The sequence below is a fragment of the Hippichthys cyanospilos genome, chromosome 11, assembly GCF_059441005.1.
Source record: "Hippichthys cyanospilos isolate Australia breed blue-spotted pipefish chromosome 11, RoL_Hcya_1.0, whole genome shotgun sequence".
Classification (NCBI taxonomy): Eukaryota; Metazoa; Chordata; class Actinopteri; order Syngnathiformes; family Syngnathidae; genus Hippichthys; species Hippichthys cyanospilos.
This window is the reverse complement of record NC_142379.1, coordinates 23,431,618-23,457,773: the sequence shown is the minus strand read 5'-3', so window position 1 is coordinate 23,457,773 and position 26,156 is coordinate 23,431,618. Positions and strand designations below refer to the sequence as shown.

The window sequence follows — 26,156 nt, the reverse complement described above, 5'->3', positions numbered from 1 at the left end:
ATAATTCCTGAAGGCGGTAAAACAAATGAATCAAGAAAACTTAAGACAACTCGGTTGTGATGAACCCTCCTTCAGCCAGTCATATGGGCGGAGCCTGGGAGGGCTCCGAGGGCCTGGGAGACCCCTTGTGGATACTAAGGGCATCGTGTCAGTGGGCTGTAGGTTGAAACGACCTTCATTAAATCCGCATGTTAAGCATCCAGCCATTCTACCGATGCGTTTCTCAATTCACTTCGAGCTTTTATTGCCATTTGGGGATATGTGCGTTAATTTCAGTCAGACCAAGGCACCAACTTTGTAGGAGCAAAAAAATAATTCCTGAAGGCGGTAAAACAAATGAATCAAGAAAACTTAAGACAACTCGGTTGTGATGAACCCTCCTTCAGCCGGTCATATGGGCGGAGCCTGGGAGGGACATATCCATACCAAAAGAAGTGTTTTGACCTCCATTTCGGACCAGTCATCCCAATCGTTAGGCAGTTCATCCTTAGGAACCTACCTTTATGAAGTGATGGCAATAGTAAAAAGTAGACCTATTACTCCACAGCTACTCAAGGACCCCACGGGACTTCCACCTCTTACACCCAATCTTTTGTTTATTATGAAGTCATCAGTGATACTGCCACCACCAGGAGAGCTTGTGAAAAATGACTTGTATCTTCGGAAGAAATGGCATAGGGTGCAATATCTAGCGAATGAGTTTTGGCAAATATAGAGAAAGGAATACATATTAAGTAAACAACAACGGCAAAATGGTATAAATCAAAGAGAAAATCGTGAAATCAATTATATAGTGCTCATACAAGATGACACTGCACCTGGAAATGATTGCAATGGTGTCGAACTGACATGCCACTGGGTTTGAGATGCAACAAGAATGTCTACCACATACGTAGTTATCTGACTGCCCTCCAGCAGTTGAAATCGGGGGAAAGGCTGTGTGGTGGGTTCGTTGCACAGAAACAAAAAGATGATGGCACAGTCGAACAGATTGCAGTGAAAAGGGGTTTAATTTTCTCTCAGCCCAGCGGACAGTGGGACAGCGCGTCCTTGTCGACAAGCCGTCCCACTTCTGAAACCCAACTGTGGTAGGTTCGTTGCACAGAAACAGAAAGATGATGGCGCAGTCGTGCAGATTGCAGAGCAAGGGGGTTTAATTTTTTTCTCAAAAAATAGACAAAGTGTCAACCAAATGCAAGATGTTACTCCTCTGCGCCAACATGCCAGCATTCTAACATCCCTCCTGTTTTGCCCTTCCTAACTTTACCAAATGAATCCCAGAAGCAATAATTAATGAAAGTATGGAAACTTTGTGACGTTGGTTTCGTCCATGGTCATGTGACCAGCAAGAGCATTTTCTCAGTGCTATTTTAGCTCCAACATGGAAGCGCCTCTCTTTTGCAGTGGCTCACTCCACTCCGGCAACATCATGCAGGAGAGCTCGATGTGCGCGTGTATGTGTGCGTGTTAATGCATTCATGAAGGTGAGAGTCGGTCAATGCCGTTCTGTCACTGGCAGCTTGTTACTGCTTCTGAAATGATAGTTGGCAATATCCGCATATTCCTGCAGAAGTCTAGTGAATGTCAAGTTTTGGCCCTGGAAGGTAAATGTGAACCAACCAAGCCTGAGCTTCTTTGAATAATGGAATGCTAAGAAACACATTGCTCAGTGAAATATCCAGCTGCCAGGTTTAATGAATTTAACAATGAGTGTGGGTAAGGTACATTGCTAGATGGAGCCTTTTCGACCGGAAAAATAGGTGTGTTGCATTCTGCTTCAGGTGCAGGTGTATTAAAATACCTGCCTTTCTTAAAGCATCACTTATAGATATGATTCCCTCCTCCATGTCTGGTTTGAGTGGATACTGCCTAATTTGTGGTTTATAGTCTGTTTTACCTCTTATTTGAACTTGTGTGGTATTTGTCATATGTCCAATATCAGCTGAGCCTGCACAACACAGTGAGTCAGGTAGCTTTATAGAGTAAAATACCTTTTACTCTTATGTCAGTAAGAAGGCTATATCAATTATTCTGTGGTGGGTCAATATGCACCCGTGACTCTGAGTGTGTTTAAGTCTGAACCAGCCAGTAGAGGCTGATGTTTCCAGCTGTTATTTTAGTAAGCGGCAACTTTTCTGTCACCCCCTTCTCAGTTCTATGATTCATCATTTATTAATTATGTGCATAATACACATTCTTATCTTCAAACTGTGATGCCTAACCTCTTATTACTGTGGAGTCTAAATTCTGCATTCACGTTAACGGCGTAAAAGGCAAAAAAACGGCCTGTTTTGAATTGAGGTCAATGTAGTTTGCGCAACATGGCGCAACGGAGCATTGGATGACACGAAGGACGGGTATGGATCAACACAAGATGGAAAGTGACACGAAATTACGCTCATTTTGCCTGTTTGGAAGAAATTACAAACATTTCAACTTTTATAGTGCTTTGCATCACGACAGCCAATCTGCTTCATTGCACTATGTATTTATTATGTACTGTATGACTCTTTTACTATAATGGAGTAGACTGACAAGTACTACCAAGAACTACCTGTGTTTTTCATTGCATTTCAGGCTCAACAAGCTAAAAAAATAAACAGACCTCTTCTCATCCCTATTTATTAATGTGAATGCATAAATGTGTCTTTCCTGCCTCAGCCATTCTACTCTGTTTGAGTGTTCTATACTCATACTCTGCAGCCAACTTTCTGTGATGCCTTTACTTTCTGAATGAATAGGTTTAGGCACACAAGTCATGCTTGCATTTGTTTTTCCTCCTATTATTGGGGCACCCTTACACTTTGCAATGCGTGTTTATAGAATTCATTAACTAGTCTTGCGCAAGCTGGTGCTGCCTGACAGCTAATAGCAGCTAGACTTGCCTAACAATGACTCATCAAAGCTCGGTCTCCAGGAGCCAAGAACGAGCAAATAGGGCTGCCACCAAGGCACCCCGACAGAAAGTATCCATAGGCACTTAAAAATGGAGACAATAGGTGACTTGCTCTAATAAAGCCATTGTAACCAAAATCCAATTGGATGGCATTTTTCCTGTTGTTCAACACTTGCTGCTTTATTTGTTGTATGGTAACTATTGTGGTACAGGGTTCCATATGTTTTTTCATTCTTATCCTTAATTGCATGAACTATTTAATATTTCTGCATTTTCCTATAATGTTTCATTTCCTCTAATATCCCAAAAGGGATATTTTTAGCCAGTATATATATTTTATTAACTTTGTTTTTGAGAACCTCAAAAAATGTAAATTGAGCATTAATTAATATTAAAGACAGAACATCTACCACAATTAAAGGGATGAACTCACTAAATACAGTGGACCCCCGTGTTACAAGATTAGTCCGTTCCGCGGTTGTAATTTTCCGTATTGCATGCAATCCAAACCTATGTTAAATAGCTAATGCGTTAAGAACCCCAGGTGAAAACATCAAAATTGTACATATATATTAAACATTTGTATCAAAATAGTATAGTCAGTGTTATGTATGTATAATATACGTGAGGAGTGTCATGACACTCCCTTAAAGAGGGAACGAAAAGAACTCAATATTCCACATTGCAACATGAAAAAAACGGAAACCAACGACGCTGTAACTTGTGGGTCCACCGTACTTTGATGGTGACAATTTGGTAAGCATAATTCTACCACACAAAGTGTGGCGTAAACCACTGGTGTCAAACAATTTTTTATTTTGGGCCGCATTGTAGTGATAGTTTCTGTCAGCGGGCCGGACTGACTGTGAATTCAAATACATTTTGAGTGTGTTGATCACACATTGACCAAGATTTGATATCAGAAGCTGGCAAAAAGTGTTCAAAAGAGATTTGGAAAATAAGAAAATGTTTGTTTTTCTTCCCCCCAATTTTTAAAAGTTAAAGATAACTTGCAATTTTGGTATTTTAGTGAGAAACCTGAAGTCACATCAGCATTTCAAGGCCCACAAAAAGTGAGGTGGCGGGGCCGAATCTGGCCCCGGGCCTTGACTTTGACACCTGTGGCGTAAACTTACTTGCAAACAAATCAGTAGCATTATCACTTTATACATTTTACTTGTGTTCACAATATTATATTGACTTGTTGAATCACTCACTCATCTTATCAAATAACTGAAACAAACACCTGGAGAAATGGACACTCACTCAATCTAACATTACAAAGACAGACACAAGTAGGAAAATGAAGTTGACGCCTACTTATAATTGAATCCTTTTCTCATTCGATAACAATTGCGTGCCAGCTGACATTAGTACTCGGCGGTGTCTCATTTTTAAACTACTTTTTTTTTTTTTCAAACAAACAGCATAATTCATCATCTTATCTGACCACTGGAGAATTTTGCACGGATGCAAAAAGTCAACTCTACAACGGCGACACTGATCAGACTGACACATTCACACTCACACTCACACTCACACACACACACACACACACACACACACACACACACACACACACACACACATGTTCACCATCTGCCAGCAGTCAAAACATTGCAGAATACACAACAACCTTCTGAGGTGAACAAGATCAAGCATGTTAGCAAGCTGAAATACTTGCCTCAATGTCTGGCAAGACGACAACTCCATTGAAAGCATAGCTTGTGCAGCAAAGCGATCTTAAATGTATGTGAACATTCTCTCCAGCTCCTCCACTCCCTGATGAATAAGGTCATGTAATTTAAACTACGACATTAGGGATTACAAAATCTTCATTTTTTTTTTTTTAAATGGTACACTGTAAATACAAATAACAGTTCGGTCCTAATCTGGACGATTCCAGGAGAACCAAAAAGGTCTGGTCGAGCTACTTGGACTGAACGGCAGATGGCCCGACACAGTCACATGATGGCCACGGGCTAGTGTCAATGTCAACCCCTGCAGTGCCTTGTGTATTTATTAAATTTCAAAATGCAATTGTCTGTTTGAGATTAAGTCCAAGGTCTCATTTATCAGGGTCAACTGGCAGGAGGTGGTGAGGGATGAGGTCAAGACCCTTTTCTGCAAGGCCAACAGGCCTTCGGACAAGCAAAAAAGGAGTGGACAAGAAGGAAAGATGTAAAAGGAATGAAGTCTCAGGACAACTTCCTTCTAGACTGACTACACCCTACCTCTCTCTCCGTGGTTTAACACTCCTTTAAGAAGATTTTTGCATGGACTGGCTAATCTGCCTGAAGCCAATGCAGCAGAATGCGATAGTGCTAATGCAATGTGACTTGTCTGGTGCCCTTCCTGCTAAACCTGCTGCCGGTAGACTGATCTTCAGTCAAAGATGTGTGTACTCATTTGCTTGCTGCGCTCACTGGCCTCTGAGTGGTCGCAAAATGGAGATGAGGCTCACCCCATCCAAAGAGTGGATGCTTTTGATGCCTATATTAAAATCATCGTTTTTTTTTTTGTGTTAGGTTTGACATAAATGCTCCTAAGTATGAGCTCGCTGGATCTTGTATTGTATAATAATCAACCCTAAAGATAAAGACTACATTTTGTACACGATAATAAACATAAGAGAACTGTTTGGTAGTAATGATCATACTACAAATTAATGCTTCCAAGTTAGTAAAAAACAAAATACACAACAAATAATACAAATAAGTGAATGCCAGTGGCCATTCACCCTCACGCTCCCCAAAATGGTATTTACTGTATTTATGACTACTATTGATTGTGTGTGTCAAATTATACAGATATTTTCTGATTTATCTAAAAATGTACAAAACAACAAAAAGAAATGGGGCTTTTTTTCTTTTTTCAACAATGGCCATTTTCATTGAAAATATAGCAATGAAAGTGGGTTTTGTGTTGTTTTTATATTTTTTTTCATACGAACTTGAAGAAATCAATATAAGTTCATCCAAAGTGCATGAATTTAATAAGAGAAACGGTTTATCTAAATCCCGTGCATGCGGATATTTCCACAATGTTTTTGACGATTACTGTAAGTGTGCAGCAAGGAGCTTCTGCAATGGGTATGAGACGATCACAACATTTCCATGAGGGGAATGTTTCACACACAAAATTAGAGGCTATTAGCAAAAGGCAATAAACACTGCAGTCAAGTCAGCCTCCACTGGAAAAGACAAAGGCCTTGTCTACAAGTAAAGAAGTATTTCTCCCTCTTTGTGTGTGAAAAAAATCTGTCCATATAGCCCTGTGCTGAGCCACCTGGAGCAGAGGGAGAGCTATGCTAGGGTGCTCTTCATTGACTACAGCTTGGCCTTTAACATGATCATCCCTGACATCTTGATCAGCAAGCTGCTGTACTTGGGCCTCCAAGGACTTCCTCACTGACCGCCCCCAGTCTGTGAGACTTGGCCCCCACCGCCCCTCCACTCTCTTCCTCAGCACAGGCTCCCCCCAGGGCTGTGTGTTGAGTCCACTGCTGTACTCTGTCTTCACACACGACTGCAGCCCAGCCCACCCGAACAATACCATCATCAAGTTCGCGGATGACACCACCGTCGTTGGGCTTATCTCAGGGGGGACGAGTCTGCTTATCGGGACGAAACCCAGAGGTTGTTGACATGATGTTCGGTAAAAAAACCTGTCACTAAACACCTCCAAGACAAAGGAAATCATGTTTGACTTCAGGAAGAAGAACTGAGTAGACCCCACCCCATGTACATCAAAGGCGAGTGTGTAGAGAGAGTGCACAACTTTAAGTTTCTCGGCACCACCATCTCAGCTGACCTCTCCAGCATTATGCTATGTGCACACCGAATGCGAAAATCCATGTCGCTACGCTCATATGCGGGGTTTTCTGTCGCTGTTGTACTTTTTGTTCACTTTTTTGTCGCGCGAGGAAAGGGGAGTAGAGCAAGCTTGCTGTGAACTCTACGGTAGATCTGGAAAGAAGAGCATTGCTGAGAACTTTCACTTTTCTGGAATGTAGCAGAGCCAATATTTTCTCCTACAGCATCTTTACCCTTTTTTACACTGCGTGTCCCCCGCTTTACGGCAATACTCGTCTGCAAAAATAAAGTATCAATGTCACAATCAACTGGCAGGGCTATGGCTATGGCGTCCTCAGTTGACCTGTTCGACTGATAAGTAAACTTGCCAGGCTCGAAGGTAGGAGGGAGGCAGGCTGTGATGTGAGGGAGAACCAGCCTCTCGAAGCACTTCACGATTAGAGGTGTTAATGCAATGGGACGGTAATCATCGAGACTAGTCGAGATTGATGTTTTGGGCTGATTTCAGACAGGGTGGGATGACAGTTTGTGCCAAGGAGAGGTTGAAGATGGTGGTGAAAATCCCTGCCAGCTGGTCCGCGCAGGCTTGGAGCACCTTCCCATGTACTCCGTCTGGTCCAGTGGCCTTCCTGGGGTTCACCGCCTTCAGCTGCCATCTCACTTCCTGCTCTGTCAGAATGACTGGAGGGGTGTCAGGGGCTGGTGGGGTGGTGCAGATGTGGCTGTGTGCAGTGTCTCAAACCATGCAAAGAAGCTGCTAAGCTTCTAAGCTAGAGACATGCTGGCGTCCCTGGTTGTTGCCCCTGCTCCTCTGAAGTTTGTGATAGTCTGGATGCCCTCTGCCATATCCGCTGAGGGTTGTTGCTGGCAAGGTGGAGCTCCATAGTTCTCTTGTACTCCACTTTGGCCTCCTTGACTCCTCTCTTCAGGTCTGCTCGGGCAGCTCTGTACAGAGCTCTGTCGCCTGACCTGATGGCTCGGTATCCATGGCTTCTGGTTGTTGTAGAGCCAGACACGTTTCTCTCTGGTGACATAGAGGACTATGCAGCACTTGATGTACATCAACACAGACGATCGGAATGTTGACAGATCCAAATCATCAAATATGTCCCATTCAGTGCATGCGAAGCAGTCTTGCAGCTGGAGCAGTGCGTCTGCAGGCCAGGTAGTGATGGTCTTGATACCTGGCCTGATACGCCGTCTGAGGAGTGTATGCTGGAATAAGCAGCAGGGAGAGGTGGACTGACTCACCACGGTGAGGGAGGAGGGTGACTCTCTATATGTGCTTGATGTAGGCGTGTACATGGTCGAGAATGTTTTTCCCCCTGGTTGGCTACTTAACAGGCTGATGGAACTTAGGCAGGACTGCTTTCAGACTTGCCATGTTAAAGTCTCCAGCTATTACGTGCACGCCATCGAGGTGGACCTTTAGCTGCTTGTTGATGGCATTTAATTGCAAGGTGAGCGCTATGCTAACATTAGCGTCGGGGGGATATAAACAGCTGTAATAATCACCACTGTTAGCTCTCTCTGTAGAAAAAAAGGCCTACATCTTACAACCATGTACTCCAGGTAGGTAGAACAATGTCTGTCTACTACTGAGTTGTTGGTAGACCAGCACTTATGCACGTAGATACAGAGCCACCCCCAACCCCCCCCCCCCCCCCCCCCCCCCCCCCCCGCCCTTACCGGAGTACTTGGTTCTGTCCACGCGATGCAGTGTGTGGCTGGGTAGCTGCACCGCAGCGTCAGGGATTCGAGAATGTAGCCAGGTTTCGGAAATCACCAATGCACAGCTGTCCTTTCAGTAGATGTTCGCAGACAGTCGTGATTCCAATTCGTCGATATTGTGGATGATAGATCTGGTGTTAGTGAGGTAGATGGCAGGAAGATGTGGTCTGTGAGGCTGCTTTCTCAGTCTCCAGAGGAGACGGCTCCTGCAGCTTTGTTTCTGCTTCCTCTTCCTCCGCCTTCTCTGTCTTCTGCAGGGCCAGGTAACAACCCACGGCAAGCCCGGTGTTCTGACAATGTTACTCGGTATATTATGTGCTCGGTGGAATTTGCTAGAATGTATGAATGGTGGTCATCTGGGGGAGGGTTTTTCCAAATTGACCATCTGGATGGAAGTCAAGCAGTGGGTGGGTTGTAGATGTCTGCATGGATTGGTAGGTGAAGATAAGAGTCTTTAGCTTTATGAAGTATCCTCTTGTTTCACATGTTGTTAACTTTTGTGCGGGTGAAATATGTGACTGCTTTGCTGCACAACAATTACAGCACAAAATCTCAAAATAAACTCATCTTGAGTTCTGGGCCCACTGTGTAATTCAATATGTGAGTTATCATAGCTAACAACTATTACAAGTAAATACCTGTAACATAGAAGATCATGTGGCTTAAAATTCATTTTTCTTCCTTTTTTCAGGGTCTTATTTCAGATTTTGAAATTGCACCACAGTAAGATGAGATGAACCCTAATTTGAATATCTGCTTTGCACTGCTTTAACCTCTAGAAGTCAGTAACGCTCACGGCATAACATTCAATGCGGACATATTTCAAGTCAAGTTTAGGGGGGCCTCTGAATTCAAGAAAACTGACTACAGGGCTTCATTGTCATATCTTTCTCACAATATGCTGAATTTTTTGAAATTCAATTTAATTATTCTTTTTAGTTGCCATATTACCTGATGATGCAACTAATCTTTCTCCTTCTGCATGCGTAAACAATATCTTGCACTAAAATTTTGCACTATATGATATTCTGCACTCCATTATTACTACCATTGTCTCTGTTTATTGCTGTTTGTTTATTTATTGCTTTATTATGGAATGAAGTCTGCTGCTCAGGGAAGTGAACAGAATAAGAATTTCATTGTGTGGTACAACAAACAAACTACTGTATGTTTATATGTGGCTCCTCATGGGGGTGGAGGGAGGAAGGGGTGAGGAGAGCACAGTGTTTTGATGGGCTTTTCAAGCGCTACACAAGTCTGGAATCAGTGTTCTGAAATATGGAATCATGAACCAAGTCCTCAAAATTTGCATTATACTCATTTGTTGTTAACCAAGTTGAAAAAGTGTGCAGTTTTCCACTTTGCACACTGACACAGTCAAATAGTCTGGATCCTTGTGAAGGCTAGTACAATTAGAAAATGTACTTACAATAACTGGTCATTTTCACTTGTATGGAAATGTAATATATTTGTAGTTGTAAAATATGACCTGTACCTATAGAAAAAAAAATTAGCCAAGAAATTCTTACTTCAAAAACATTTATAGAAATAGTAACTTGTACCTGTAAAAACAAATTTGGTAGATGTAGCAAAATGACTGGTGTACTTCCACAGCTACAGCAACAAAGTGGTTAAATACACGTATGAGATACTATTTTCAACTTGAGTCAAGTTGAGTCAAAAGTGGCAAATGAATGGACTGGCTTAGTTAAGGTTGAATTAAAGTTGATATCAGGATCAAATATGTTTGGAGCCGTAAAAAAATACAAATAAAATTATAAGCCTTATATAAGCCTTATAATGAAGGCAATACATGTTGAATTATGTTTCATTGATTTTATGAAATTAAATAAATGTTTTTATTTCAAGGATTCAAAAAAACAACAAAATGGATCGTGCATAACATCTTTCTTACCCATTTAATGTGAGTTCTGTTTTCGGACGTCACAGGTCAGCTTCTCAACATCGGGCATGTAAGTAAGATGTAACTTTAAATGTGACACAGGACTGGAAGCTAATTTCTCCAGAATTAATGCAATCACACTTTTTTCTGTCGCGCCCAACTGGGTACCCGGCTGCAAATGTAGCATGCCTTCCCTGAAAATGCCTTTCCACTTTGCTCTTTTTGTTATTTGACAACTTTTCGCTACGGAGCAAACATTCAGGCAACCCTTCCGCATTGGCAGCGAATGCAAATGATTCGGTACAAGAAATGTTTAATCCTCTGTTCTCAGTTATTTTTTCTCTTTTTCCCTTTTTCCATTTTTGAAAAAGCTCCATGGAGCCACTAGGATGGCGCTAAAGAGCCGCATGCGGCTCAAGAACCGCGGGTTGCCGACCCCCGGGCTAGAGTTATACCATTTGGCTTAGATAAGAACTTTATGCAGCTCACATAGTGGATACCAGATGTGGCCCGCTTAAGGATCGTCATTCATTGAGGCGTTTGGGCCAACTGTGAGTGTGTTGTGTTGAATAAATGTCTAAATATTACACACTGTATACTAAAGTATCACTGATTTTAAAACGGTTTCAAGCAGGGAGGTGAATGATCTGCTCTTACCGCAGACCTGTCAATCATCTAAGGACAATTAACAGTCCTGACCGACTCTCCGTTTAAAGGGTTAAGACGTCCCGTTAGCCCAGCACAGCTCTAACGCCGCATCGCCAGGCGACGAACATCTGCGTAAGCCAGTGTCAGAAAAGATACGTTCTGGTTCTCACTGTCTAAGTTCTAAAGGGTCTTAAGCCATCCCGCCGCCTCGTCGAGTAACCTTAGAGACGAGACAGTAGGACAGTCATGCGATTTTGTGACAGCTCCTTCCTGATAGATCGTTTGCACTTGTTAAGACCAGAATAGGGTTCAGCAGTCTTATACGACCACTCGGATACGTTTTACTAACTTTAACCAACTCTGAGTAACTAATATTTATTTCAAGAATGACACTGCCGGTGTAATGGGCAATGTTATTACTTCACTTATAGAAGACTAGGAAATTTTCTAATGAGGGCTTGTAAGAATGACGAAGATAGAATAAAGAATTAAGCTTTAAGTATTTATTGAACGAAAGCAAAGCAAACAAATTCATTTACAGTATCAAAGGCAACATGGCTCGGCATACCATGCCCCCTTAACACATACAAGACAAGAATACACTCAATACAATGTCTTTCCTCTAATATATGATTAAAATAAGATTTCGCCCAAGGTCATAAGAAACCATGCACAAATATAGTAGAATAGAGTTAAAATAAAGCAAGAAGTTAAGAATATATAGTAGAAAGGGTAAAAAGTCTCTAAACGGTCTAATACTAATATTGGATGGGAATCAAAGTGATCAGTTTCAATTCTCATAATTTCCGAATTAATTACATTATTAGTTTGGCTATTGAATGGATTAAAATTTAGAATGGCTTCCTTACCAAAATGAGTGAAATCCTCCAAAGACTAACAACGTCGCAAGAATTTAAAAGTGTCCAATTCTGAGACTGACAGAGTCCTTGTCCAACTTGGTGTCTTACATCCGAAGCCTGGAGAAGGTCCTCACGTTCGTGGCAGGCAAAGGCAAAAGGGAGCGTTGAGCCTAAGGGCGGTGGCCTTTTTATAGGACTCCAACCCCATGACTCAACTTCTAGCAAGTTCCAGAAGTTGCTGGAACAGTTTTGACGCTTCTAAACGGATATGACTAATTTCCAAATAACTGTCATCTGGGTTTTTCCCCGATGACTCGTAGTGGCCCTTCCAGTGAACTTGGACATATATGGGCCTTGTTCCCTTTTGGTATGCAGACTTGGTAGTCTAGAGACCTTTCACAAAATGTTCCCCAAGCTTCTAGTAGCTACTGGAACATTCTATTAAATGATTCTAACAAAATACAGATGCATAGTCAGAATCAGTCTAGAAGGCAATAACATAATATGTGTACATTTACAGCATAAACATGAACATAATTCTTAACACTAGTGATGAATCAACACTCTTCAATGGCAGTTACAGAGTAATAGTGAGCATGAGTTTTGCTAAATGCTTGCGTTGATCTTGTGGCCTCATAAAATGTCTTCATTATGAGTTGACTTCATGGGCTTCTTTAACATTTATTTTCTTCAGAGATGATTTGGTGTCTGCTGATTTTCTACTTGAACAAATACTGAACACATTTTTGTTTAATTCCAGTCAAGGCCAATTCTGACTGGTATTTTACGCCAATAATTACATGGTAATTTTACATCGACATGATGCAATATTCCATCACCTCGCTGCAAAACCGGCGTTCGAAACTATCCGTCGCCATTACCATCAGCCTGCTACAGCCCCATTACCCGACAGAGGCAATGGGTTACAGTTTTATAGTCTTTAGTCAGCTCTGAAGTGAAGCCTCAACCTCACAGTCTCAGTGTAAACAACTCAACTGCTGACTAATGGGTAAAATCACTTTTTGTTTATGAAATAAAATGACAATAATAACAATGTTCACGCTCACTCATGGGCCATTGATCAATTCCAACTTGTCATGGCCTTCCTGTGTAGAGTTTGTGTTTTCTCCCAGTGACTGTGTGGGTTTCTAGGCACTCTGCCACATTCCCAAAACATCATGGAAGGTCTATTGGACTCTCTAAATTTTCCTTTGGTATGATTGTGAGAATGAGTTGTTTTTCCTCTTTCTGTGTGCACTGTGATTGGCTGCCAACCAGTTCAGAGTGGCCCCCAGATACTGGGATACTGGGGTTTTATTTGTATAGCCCTGAATTACCAAAGTCTCAAAGGGCTTCACAGGTAAAAGAGGTCATATTGAGACTTCTTTTACAAAAATGAAGTCGTATTGAGACATCTTTTCATTATAGGTACGCAACAGCATCCCCTGCTCAAAGCTCCCAGAAGGGGAAGGAAAAAAAACTCAAAATCTCCAATTTGGGGAAAATCTGACACCTCCAAAAGGGACCTCACTTGGTAGGAGCCCCCTTCCAGGCTCAACAGGTTGAAGTGGATGATGCGTGTACCAAATACAAACAAATACAGGTCCACAATACAGACAAATACATATATACAGCACAGATTACGGAAAACATATTGTGCATATTAGGCAGGAAATGCACAGTGCTTTGAGGTCTTAACAGTAGGCGAAGCCATTGGGCAGGAACCCCCCCACAGTCCAGCCAGGTGGACCGCGGGTGGTTGATCTCATAACCCGCAATGGTCAATCAGCGCAAGGCCAAATGCGTTCAAATCTTCTTGCACCATCTAGCTCTGCTGCTCTCTCCAGCAATTTTACCATCACTATAACTGAAAATTAGAAATTAGAAGACTAAGAAACTTACATTAATTTTATGATATTTCAAAGAAAATATATTACAATAGGAAGTTATTTCTTCAAAGTAATCAGTTTTTTTGTGGATCAAAAGGATGAAAGGAATCGTACTTCGTATTGGTGACTACTGACAAGTTGAGTACTCAGTGAAATATACGTCACACTGGTGTGCTGGGACACATCATCAGTGACCTTATGTCCTAGGATCATCAGGGATTTTGGATCTTTTAACATCTGATCCCCTCAGCCCAGACGACCCGGCCTAGGTGATCAATCCCTGACTTTCATCCCAGCAGTATTTACCCAATTGCATGTGCTAAATGCAATGTTTGGGAAAAATAGAACAAAGCAGATATGGCAATTTCTTTGGTAGATAAGAGGCAGAGGACATACAATTCTTGGTGATACAGATGTGAGTCTTCAGGGGCCAAAACATACCCACCAAAACAACTTGGCGCCCGAAATGGACAACTGTGGCCACAAAGGTTACATCTTGGTTGTCCAAAGGGAACCCACGTAAGGATCATTCAGATCCCAGTTCAATACACATCTGGCAAAAATTATTCAGACAAAAATATCTGCCAATTTTTAACCCTTCTAAGACCCAGCCAGAAACCCACATAACTCCATTTGTGCTAATGGAAATCTTTGTTTTTATAAATGCAATGTACCAGTAAAATAGTGTGTTCATAAAACTGTGCTATTGTAATATAAATGGACATGACCTGATGTCAGTGTAAAAGCAGGAATATTATTGGCCCTGGGGTTGTCTGAACCGATTGTCTCCTACAACAACAATGTTCTTGGAATGGAAAACCTTTGAAGTCACAATCACCAAACACACACAAGCACACCTGCATTCCTCAGTGAGACCACACCCCCCAAAAGTGTATAAGAACTGGATGTGGAAGAGGTAAACCTTCATCATTTCTGCTGTGACCTGCAGCAGGACTGGTCCAGGATCGATCCTGTGTACACTCCTCTGTCTGATTAAATCAATTGTTTCAACTATGTCGTGGTACGTGTGATCTTTCAACAAAAACAAACACGCTAGGAACTAGTTTGACACAGGAATGTTATTTAGGTTCCGTTATCGCTAACGCATGTTAGTGCCTTAGTGGAATCCAGGAGTTAAACCATATGGAACCCTAAAAGGGTGAACATTTGTGTAGGCTACATGGGTCACACAGTTTGAACCTTAGGCCTGTAAATCTGAAGGGAAACATTTGCCCATTAATCTTAAATGTTGTCATTTCAATAGTTACTAATAGAAGCCTGTGTGATCTCTATTGAACTATTTACTAAATTCTAGAAATAGAGTACACAAGCTGTTTAGCTTTCTTTGGTAAGGTTGCGGAAGAAGGTTGAAAGCATCCAACATGGTCCCTACTTTTAAACACCCACCCATTGGGAAGATGACTTAATTGGATCCACTGTATTGTGTTTACTAGGGTGATGCTAGATAGGATAATGCAGAACAAAGATAGGTCACAGCGACACGAGTGCCTTGTTAAAGTCACCCGTTTAATCAAACATGCTGAACAGGCCTCATCTAAAAAGCCCATGTAGATTCCAAATGAAGCCCATTTGGGCAAACACAGATGATACAGGTGCTCATTTGGAACTCCCCTGGGACCCAGTCAAAAACTCATGTAAACTCATATGGGCAAATCCATGTGGTGTCCTTATGGAATCCACTGGCAAAATGAGATGGGACGCCTACATTTGCAGTGAACCCCTGCTACTTCACGGTTCCACAATCGCGGATTTGCAGAATTTTTTCCCATTACGTGGACTCACCACATCGCTGATTTTTTTTTTCCATTACGCGGATTCATGACTTCAAGAATTTTTTTTTTCATTAAGTATTGGCCTTTTGCAATAGCTCCCACGTGTGCGGCTCCCGCGAAGGCTTGTACTGAGCCTAAACGCCAGCAAAAAATGATCACATTGTTGAGAAGGTGATGCTTCTCGAAGGGAAAAGTTACGCGGCCTTGGCCCGCCATTTGGGAGTGAATGAATCCACCGTTCACTACATTGAGGATGAGGTGAACATGAGAAGACGGCTGCCATCACCTTTGGCAATTCAGCGAAGCCAGTTGTTACCTCTCGTAATCAAACGATCGTCCATATTGCGTTAGTAATCTGGATTGCTAACTGCTGACGGAAGAAGCCCTTTATTTTAAAGTCTTGCGTGGCCCGGATGTCGAATTAAAGTCTAATCTGTACATGATTAAAAATTATTACAATGGAGAGTTTACACTTGTAATACCATTTTGTTGTAAAATAAATCGAGGGAAAAGGTTTCCAACAGTCTGGTGAATGTTGTCTTTGCTCTTGTCTCTGCCTCCTCTGCCTGTGTCAAGTCAAGTCAATTTTATTTATATAACACATTTAAAAAGACCATCGTCAACCAAAGTGCTGTACAATAAAAATATAACTGCAAAATAGGAACCTGAAGAAAAACACATAAAACACACAGACTAATAGATAAAAGCACTTCAAGGATGTCAACTTTCAAGGTGTATTGAATGCAAGTGAGAAGAGGTAGGTTTTTAAAAGAGATTTAAAAGCAACAAGGGTCTGGGCGGATCTAATGGACAGTAACACACTATTCCAGAGCCTTGGGGCTCTGCTGCAAAGGCTCGATCGCCACGATTCTTTAACCTAGTCCTAGGCAGAGCCAGCGGACCGAAGGGCTCGGACAGGAGTATGAAAGTGCAGAAGTTTGGCTAAATAAGGGGGGTCCAAGCCAAATTAGGGCTTTGAAGGTGATCATTAATATTTTAAAATTTATTCTGAAAGGAATGGGTAGCCAGTGCAGAGAGGCCAGTACTGGTGTGATATGAGAATGCTTCTTGGTATGGGTGAGGAGACGAGCAGCTGCGCTCTGAACCGGCTGGAGCTGGAGACATCAAGTGCACCCTGAGCACGGGGGCCCCACAAGGCTGTGTGCTCAGACCCCTCCTCTTCACCCTATTGATACACGACTGCACCACAACCCACAGCTCCAACCACCTCGCCAAGTTTGCTGACAACACAACAATGGTGGGCCTCATCTCCAACGGGTGTGCTCCTGGTAGAACCCAGCAAGACCAGATATGTGGCCCCCCACATATTTGGCCCAGATGCAAATGTTGGGTAGGGGTTATCCCTATAATAGCCTTTCTTTTTGTCTACCAATGGTTGAACAAATCAAGCTTGAAATTCTTGGGATAGTTGACTGTGGCAAATAAGCCCTGGTTACCCCAGTCCTATTCATTCCAAACTTGGGAAACCCATTCATTGGAAAAATTGTGATCCTTTCTTTATTGGACCAAACATATGCAAGTCACATGTTTAGCATTTTTCAATTTTTACCACAAAAAAAGAAGATATTTGCAAATAATCACACAATTCCAACAGCATTTTAGTGGACAGCAAAAAACAAGTTGAGTGTGCTGGACAAAAATGCGATATACAGACTTGTAATTTCAATGTACACAGAAAGACAGATTATGTGTTGTTTTCCTAGTTGTTATTTTTTGAAAGAACAGTTAAACAAGATCTTAAAAAAAAATAAAAATGTGTGATAGCACCAATGATATTTGCTTGATTTATGTTGGCTGCAAAAGAGAGGTCACACTTAATATAAGCGAGGAAAATATCAAAGATGCTCATATTTGAAGAATACTGTAAGATTAAAATCAAGGGAATGTGTAAGCCTGACTGGAATGTGCTCCTGAGGTAACAATGCCAAAAAAACAAAAAACAAAACAAAACAAAAAAAAAAAGCTTCTCAAGTTTAAAAAAAATAATGGTAGTCGCTGATAATTACATTATAGCTCGTCACGCATCTTGTCTCCATTGGGTCGAACTACACGGCCGATGTAAAGTATGGACTTGGTCTTATTGTCCTTCACCAGAAAAATGAAGGGGTGGTCCACATAGAAAAGCTTTGGGTCCCTCAGCTTGTCAGTTCCAAAGATGGAGGTATCGAACGGGTTGCCTTCTGTGTTCAACTCCAGGGCAGATGCGTGGAAAAAGTCAGACAGATACAGGTCCTTTTTTCCAGAGATATTGGACAGGTCTGCCTTGGCCTTGTCCACTGCCTCGGTCAGGCCAAGCTCAGCCAGATGTTTCTATGAAGGGAGAATAAGCGAGATGAGGGCATTTAACAGAGTGTAACCCTCTTAGGTATTCAAATCACTTAACAATATATTTGCCTTTATGCTACCTGTCCACATGCATACTTTTCCTTCTATTAAGCATCTTCAGATTTGAACTCCAGTTTACAAAATGGTAAAATTGTGTTATCAATGAGAATAACAATTGTCTATACAGGGGGTGCTCGGGTTACGATGGTCTCGGTTCACGTTGTTTCGAGGTTATGAACGTGTGCCGTAAGCAATTGCAAACTAGTTTGTCGCACCCAGCGAATGAATATGCTTTGTGGTGGTTGTGGACGAGGAAGATGGCATCTCTCAGGTTGTATTTCTCTTTTCTCTCTCATATGGTTGATCGTTTTTTGAACTTATTGCCCTTCATTATGGCTCCAAAGCGTAAGGCAGATTCTTCAGAAAAGAAAGACCATCATCATGGAAATGAAATTAGATATTATTAAGCAGTCTAAAAACGGTGAAATGCAAACAAACAAGTTGCTGCGTGCAAGTGAGACCTATGTTCCGTTTTTGGGTTTTGTTGGTGTAATACAGTAAAAGTGACCGTTGAGATCGACCCTGCCTCCCAGCTGCCAATTTTGCTGGCCGCGAACACAACTTCTTTGATTGCAAGCTTGTAGTAGAATGACTCGCTCGCGTGCACCGGGTCAAAAATGGCTGCCGGGCTGTTTCCGGTTAGACGGCCCTTCAAAACAAGAGTTTTCTACGAAATAAAATGCGGTGCAAAAACAAAGTTTATCCGATGGAATGGGGGCAAAAAGGAGCAGAACAATAGTACAATACTTTACAGTACAGTATGTATAGAGTAATCTATTCTTTCTTTCTTCCTTTCTTTATTATTTTTTTGTTTTTATTTGTATGGTGTTCCGACTTACACTGAATTCGGGTTACACTGTGTCTTAAGAACTGATCAACATCAGGATTGGACACCCTGCATTTGCAAATGCTGTGGGATGTTTGTAAAGGATTGTTTTTGTCTAAATGAAACTGCTCAATTCCCTTTCACAACACGATGCAAATAAGGGGGCATAGCATCCCTCACATGATGTTTCACCATTTTACCTGCAGGTTGTGGCTAACTTCCAAAGAGACTTTGGGTAGCGAGATGGCTACAGCCCTGTTCTCCATCTTACTAAGCCAAGCTTCCACCTGCATCTTCATCATCAATTTTTCCAGGCGAGCCAGAGGCTCCAAATGGTACGGCATGATTAGGATCATCGAGGCCTGTTTCTGGCCCAGAGGCATGTCCAGAACAAAGACATTGTTCTGCTTGTCTTCATAGAAGTCGTAGAGACCTGAGGACGAGCATGACAGACAGATTAGATCTTTTGATTTCCAAGTGCTTGCAAGGTAAATAGAACAATTGTGTAAAAATACCTGTGCGATGCATCATGGGAACTGCAACGGTAAAGGAGCGAGTCACAAGGAAACCACGTTTGTCCACCATATTTTCATGGAACCTCTGATCCCAGTGAGCTGTTAGAGAAGAACACGATCCACTCATTCAGCTCTTCAAGAGTTTCCCTCCTGAACATCCCATAAAGTACTAACATCCACCAAGGTTGAACAATCCTAATTAAGATCAACAATAGATTGTACACCTTACCACCCATTTCAACCTAGTCGGGACTCTACCCTGATTCCAGTCACAGGTCTGCTTCAGTCAATCCCAGCTAAAATATTATTTTTTCATAAAATTATAATATACAGTAATAAACCATCCATCCATTTTCTATAGCCGCATATCCTCACAAGGGTTGCAGGTACACAGGCACCTAACTCAGCTGGCTTCTGCCTTCTGGGGGACAACCTGAGCTGGTTGCCAGCCAATCACAGGGCACACAGAGACAAAAAAATACTGAGTTTTTTCATCCCCTCCTTAGGACATTTTTCCAGTTATGAGACCAAAAACAACTGTCCTGACCCTAGAGGCTTGGCTGTATTTATGTTGTTTTGCCTCCATTTGCTGATGTTTTTAGGTAATTGCACTTATTTACTATTGCCATTTATCTGCTACCATGTAACATGTGACTACAAAGCTGGTCCGCTATTTGTTGGCATCTCCTCACGGAGATGGTGTTCTGCTATTAGTTGGCCTCACTTGTTTTATAATGGTGGAATGGTAAAGCTTTGTTCGATTGTGAGTGATTACAAGCCCGTATTTATACTGCATTTTACTGCTTAATTCAAAGTTGAAAGGGTTAGCCATGGGTTCCAAGAATGCTATTAAAGTTAAAGAGAGAAGTAAGAAGATGATTTATATGGAAACGGTACTGGAAATAACCCTTATTAGGGAATATGGGCACAACAAGGGGCACTCTAAGGTAAATAAATCCGTTCTAAATATTTTATTTTGGTGTTTTCTGATTGTATATGTGTAAATTATATATAACTAGAATATTTGCAATTTCTGAAGAAATTGAGTGTGAAGGTGTAACCTCTGAAGGGAAAGGTGTTGAATGACAAAGATAGAAGGGAAACACTGAAATAGTGGAATTGTGTGTAAATTTTGAACTCTGGGAAGAGGAAACTGGATACCACCATGGAATGGTGGGAATTGGGGGAATCAGTTGAAGTTGGAACGGTCGGAATCGGATGAAGAATGGCAGAGATAGAAGGGAAAAACTGAAAAAGTGGAATTGTGGGCAAATTTTGAATTGTGGGTAAAAATGGAATGGCGGGCATTGGGGGAATCCATTAAAATTGTAACGGTCAGAATCGGATGAAGAATGGCAAAAAGAGAAGGGAAAAACTGAAAAAGTGGAATTGTGGGTAATTTTTTAATTCCGGGACGAGGAAAATGGATAGCACCATGGAATGGGGGGAATTGGGGGAATCTATTAAAGTTGGAACGGTTGGAATCGGATGAAGAATGGCAAAGATAGAAGGGAAAAATTGAAAAAGTGGAATTGTGGTTAATTTTTGAATTGTGGGTAAAAATGGAATGGCGGGCATCGGGGAAATCGATTAAAGTTGGAACGGTCAGAATCGGATGAAGAATGGCAAAGATAGAAGTGATAAACTGAAAAAGTGAAATTGTGGGTAATTTTTTAATTCTGGGAAGAGGAAAATGTATACCACCATGGAGTGGCGGGAATTAGATGAATCGATTAAATTTGGAACGGTCGCAATCGGATGAAGAATGGCAGAGATAGAAGGGAAAAACTGAAAAAGTGGAATTATGGGTAATTTTTTATTTGTGGGTAAAAATGGAGTGGCGGGTTTCGGAGGAATTGGTTAAAGTTGGAATGGTCAGAATCGGATAAAGAATGGCAAAGATAGAATGGAAAAACTGAAAAAGTGGAATTGTGGGAAATATTTGAATTGTGTGTAAAAATGGAATGGCAGGTATCGGGTGGAACCGATTAAAGTTGGAACGGTTGGAATCGGATGAAGAATGGTAAAGATAGAAGGGAAAAACTGAAAAAGTGGAATTGTGGTTAATTTTTAAATTGTGTGTAAAAATGGAATGGCGGGTATCGGGGGAATCAAGATGAATTCCTCTTTCAGAATAACTTCCTCTAAAATGGTAATGCCAGAGCTTCACTAAAGTTTCTCGCAATAAAAAACACTGCTAGCATCTGCAACCTCAGCAGAACTCATGAAATCAGCTCACTCAGTATACTCACGTTTGAAGAACATAGCGTTGACGATCATTGCCCCATCAGTGTTCACCATCTCCTTGGTGATCTCAGGCAGCTTGCCTTCTGTGGATTTTGCCGCCCATTCATTGATGGAGTTGATGGCGCTTTTCTTGTCCCGGAAATTTATTTTAGAATGATCGTAGTTGTAGTGCTTCTTGCTGGTTTTCACAAAGTCTTCGGCGAAGGCCACTGAGCTGGGCCCGTACAAACGGTTGTTGATTTTCCACGTGGTGTTGCGTGTTTTGTCATCACTCACCTGTCAATGAAACACATAGCAATTGTTAGAAGAAAGCACGATCACTCAATAGCACCTGCTTTTGGGGACTCAAGTAGTGGGAGTGTGTGTCCAATATACAGACACTACAGCACAGGTTGGCCTTTGATGTGTTTCCAATTGCCGGCGCAGATGTGCCTGCCGCTTTGATTGGCCTTGATAAAAGTTGACTGTGACCACTTGTACAGAGATAAGTATGAATGACGGTGATGCGTATGTTGTAAAAATATTACATTTTCATAAAGTACTATACATAAAAATATAAAATTGAAGTGTTACTAAAATCATTTATTCATTATTATTTATTCAACAGAAATTATTTTGTCTCTCGTTAATTAAAAAACTCAATTATTTTTCATGTATAATTCACACATTTAAAAACATTTTTCCACTTGCTGTCAAATAAAAATGACATCAAACATGCTCAGGGTTCAGTTAACAACCCCCCAAATTTTAGGCCGGCTGGTGTTCATTTTAGAGGTACTTGAGCACGCTCAAAAATGAGCTAGAAATGCTTCTGACAATTTTTATTTTTGATGGCTGAAACAACATTTGTACTAAAAAAGTAAACATAAAAAACAATGAAGCTCCCCATATTGTGTGACAATATTAGTGTACCTTCACTTATATATGTGGTAACTTCTACTGCATTGATGCAGTCATGTACATCATCAAAATTTTGAAAGTCTTTTTTATCAATATTTCTATTTTGCAAGGACACATTACACACCTGTAAGGTCATCTTCAATATATATGCAGGGATCCTCACTACCTCGCACTCTGTCTTTTGCAGATTTTTTAGGGAAAAATAAGCTCTACTGTATGTGGTGACACACTGTGAGGGTTTCTTGCATGCCAGACGGACTAGATAACTATAAGAGATAACTATAAATGCACTTGCTATGGGCCCTCCTCAGAAATAAATGTCTGCGGGTTCGTTTTCGCTGTACGCTACGCGTTTAATACAGATCAGCCAAGCCAAGCAACACGCATATATATATATATATATATATATATATATATATATATATATATATATATATATATATATATATATATATATATATATATATATATACATATATATATATATATATATATATATATATATATATATATATATATGTGATCCCTCCCTACCCCTCCCCCTGTAATAAGTGAAAACTGTGAAGTAGTGCTCCCCCAAATATTTAGAAAAAAAAGTTTTTGAATTTAAAAATAAAAACATTATTTAAAACTAATTTTACTGCAGCACTGTGCACATATTTACCTTAATCCTAAATTATTAAACCTTATTCAGTAACTGAACAGTTACCCCTTTCCATCCTTTGAAGTCTCGCGGCAGCCACAGTCATAGTTAATAGACAGTTGCAACAGCCATTTGAGTTTTATGGTGGTCGTCTAGAAGCCTCCCGTTGAACATGACGTAAATGAATACTAACTTCACCCTTCTGCGACTGCATGGGAGGCGGTGCTTTGTTGATCAATCGTGTTTAATGTTGAAAAATTGAGTTTAAATAGTTATTAATATATATATATATATATATATATATATATATATATATATATATATATATATATATATATATATATATATATATATGTTTATCAACCAAGCTACACCGTGTTGCTTGGCTGATCTGTATTAAACGCGTGGCGTACAGCGAAAACGAACCCGCAGACATTTAACAGAAAAGTCAAATCTATTTGCTTTTTTTAGAAGAGCAAAACGCAGATTGATCAGATGAGACTTTCAGCATTGTCCTTCATGTCAATAGAAAATCATTTATTTTTGGAAATGAAATGTGCAAACAAACTCTACAACCAAGTCTTTAAAGTCTTTCTGAGGAAAGAAGAATGGATTTTGTATTAAAATAGGGGATTTTATTATTTTTTTTATGTTTTTGTAATTTCATTTTATTCATATTTAAGTAATGGTAAAGAAATAAAATGATGTTCTGATATTAAACTGTGATTTGTAATTTATCGTACAATCTTGTTAAAGCTTGTAAAAACTTCATAAAATTTATGGACAAATAATTTTAAATAATTATTAATTACTTTAAGTTTTGGCGGTATCACGGCTAATGATAAGTTTTAAATGCTGTTGCAGGTTTATAAATGTTTAAATGCTCCGTAAGTGTGAATCGCATGGACCGCCACTGGTGTATTTACTATAATGTTTTTGACATGAAGTATTGCAAGTCAAACCTCTGAGAGGAGCTCGGAGAGGCCCGTGTGCAGATGCTCATCTGTGAGTTTGTCTGCGCCCAGCAAGGTTTTGGCCTGCAAGGCGGTGGTTGATTTTCCCCCAAGGGCTACCATTCCCAGCGAGGAGGCCAGTACCACAGGCGAGATGAGGATGTTTTCTGTGTCTTTTGCCTTTGCCATGTTATGGTAGAGGCTTCAGAAAAAAGGCAGAGGGACTGTGATGGAATGCAAATTTGTTTGGGTTATATTTAACTGCCGTGGCCGCTGACCTAAATGCCAGGTTAGCGCTGTTGTCGGCCAGTGTGGAAGCACGGCTGCTCAGCTTCTTCTCCGCAGAGGCCAACAGAGCCAGCAGGCAAAGAGCTACAATGTTGCTCAGCCACATCCTGTTTGTTTGCTCGAGTAGAAATAATAGCCTACAAACAAATAGCAAGTTCAGCACCTCTTTAGTTTGCATACATTTGATGTGTTCAGAGTGTGATTATCAATCATCAATACCAAAGGAAAAATGCAAAAGTGCTGCAAGATAAGGAGGAAGGCTTCTTTTGAGCAGACACGTTGCTCGCCACATCAGCAATAGCATTTGGAAGTGCCACCCACTCAGTGCTCCTATCAACATGTAATCAGACACCTCTCTGTTCTCTCATATACATTGTTAAAGTATGGTTTAATCACGCCCAAGCGTCTATTTAAATGAACGACACAGACATATTTTCAAACTTCCTTTTGTCCATTGTAAATAGGGGGCAGGATGCCTCTGTGCCGGAACAACTGGGATACTGGAGAAATCATATAACATTACTTTCACACACATTTTATGTATATACACAATATAGCATATACTCTGTATACCTTGAGATCTTTTGATGTCTGTGATTTTCATTCTGAAAGACAAGAGGTGTATGCAGTAATCCCCATAAGGTGGCAGAAAAACATGGCTGTTAACTGCTGACAGCCTTTACAATTCAAAATGTACGAGTTCCTCTTGTTCTGTTCTCAGATTTTTTTGCTGTGCCCCAACCATTTATGCAAAACTTTTTTGGGGACACTCAGATGCTGACTAGTTGATGGATTTAAGATTAAAATAAAGTCAAATATGGTTGCAAGTCTGGAACACAGACAGATTATTTTCGGCACATCGAATGCCTTGAATAGTTGTATTGCCATTTGAATAGCTATAAGGTACTGTGACAGTGTACTGTGACTATTCAATAGCATTCAATCCTGCAAACTCAAATGCAATATACATTTGATATTTGGCCTTACCTGGCAGTAATGTAGAGAGTTGCTCTCCTCAGCTGTGTGCTGGGGATAGACAAGCCAGGCTCTATATACCCAGAGAGAAAGAACTTTCCAGAAGTGGGAATGGGATAGTCCAATGAATTTTGCCGGGAGGCAGAAGGCGGGACATTACCTCTTTTGGAATGTGGGGGTCAGTCTGATCTGGGCTCAGTTCTGAAATTTTTTATGAAGGAAAAGTAATTAGGGAACTCTGACTCTGGGTCAGTTGGGGTTAGTGCACACAACTCTTACCCTCTCCTAGGCCTGACTCAATTTCTGACCTATGTTTCATCATGTCTAAAATAGACAATTTTCCATTTCACCATAAACTCTTTCATGAACAAATACCTTGCAAACTGAAAGCGCATTATGCCATTCCTGTTATTTGTAGGGTTCACCTCTCGAAAACTGATGTCAATTCCCCTTAGTAGATTTGTATGCGAGTACTGTAAGTAAAAGAAAACTACAAACATTCCTTCATCAAGCAAATGACTTGGTAGACCTTTAATGCTTGCATTGTTGCTGTGCTCTAAAGATGTAAAAGCCCTTCCCCCTCCACTGCCACATCAAACCAATTTAACTAGCAGAAAAGGGGCAGAAAGAAGGCATTCTTCATAAACTTAAGAATAATTTGACTCTCAATTTGCAACTTCTTTGTGTGATAAAAGCTGTGCAAAACCATCGCCTACTCACCAATGAAATTTTGCACTTTCAGATTATGAACCTTTTACAGCTTTGATCAGTTTTTCAGTTCAATAGGGAACACAATTGGGGGGGTAAAGGTCATTTTGGTGGAACATTTAAGAAACAACACTTTTTTGCAGTATTGCATCGAAAGGAT

General features: G+C 40.8%; 2 protein-coding genes across 8 annotated transcripts in view; one reads left to right on the top strand and one right to left on the bottom strand.

Moving 5' to 3' along the window:
* gucy2f (guanylate cyclase 2F, retinal) overlaps positions 1–8,364 on the top strand; it is a 50,028-nt gene extending 41,664 nt beyond the window's left edge. For all 4 annotated transcript variants that reach the window (XR_015867132.1, XR_015867131.1, XM_088426904.1 and 1 more), the window contains one exon: positions 4,976–8,364. Coding sequence is in view for 2 of the 4 variants with exons in the window: in XM_088426904.1 (XP_088283030.1) it covers positions 4,976–5,081 (106 nt within the window). In the remaining 2 variants the exon portion in view is untranslated. The remainder of the gene's footprint in view (positions 1–4,975) is intronic.
* Positions 8,365–17,136: 8,772 nt separating this feature from the next.
* serpinh1b (serpin peptidase inhibitor, clade H (heat shock protein 47), member 1b) lies at positions 17,137–25,819 on the bottom strand. Of its 4 annotated transcripts, XM_088426986.1 has the most exons (9): positions 25,449–25,819; positions 25,301–25,361; positions 24,887–24,918; positions 24,304–24,450; positions 24,035–24,227; positions 21,535–21,805; positions 19,283–19,381; positions 18,968–19,200; positions 17,137–17,866 (listed from the first exon to the last, which is right to left on the bottom strand). In XM_088426986.1, the coding sequence occupies exons 4-9, from the start codon at positions 24,417–24,419 to the stop codon at positions 17,564–17,566; spliced, it is 1,215 nt and encodes a 404-aa protein (XP_088283112.1). In that variant the 5' UTR covers positions 24,420–24,450; positions 24,887–24,918; positions 25,301–25,361; positions 25,449–25,819; the 3' UTR covers positions 17,137–17,563. The 4 variants fall into 4 exon arrangements, with proteins under 4 accessions (XP_088283112.1, XP_088283114.1, XP_088283111.1 ...); XM_088426988.1 differs by lacking the exon at positions 25,449–25,819 and having other exon boundaries at positions 25,301–25,376; XM_088426985.1 differs by lacking the exon at positions 25,449–25,819 and having other exon boundaries at positions 24,304–24,918.
* Between the last annotated feature and the right edge of the window lie 337 nt (positions 25,820–26,156).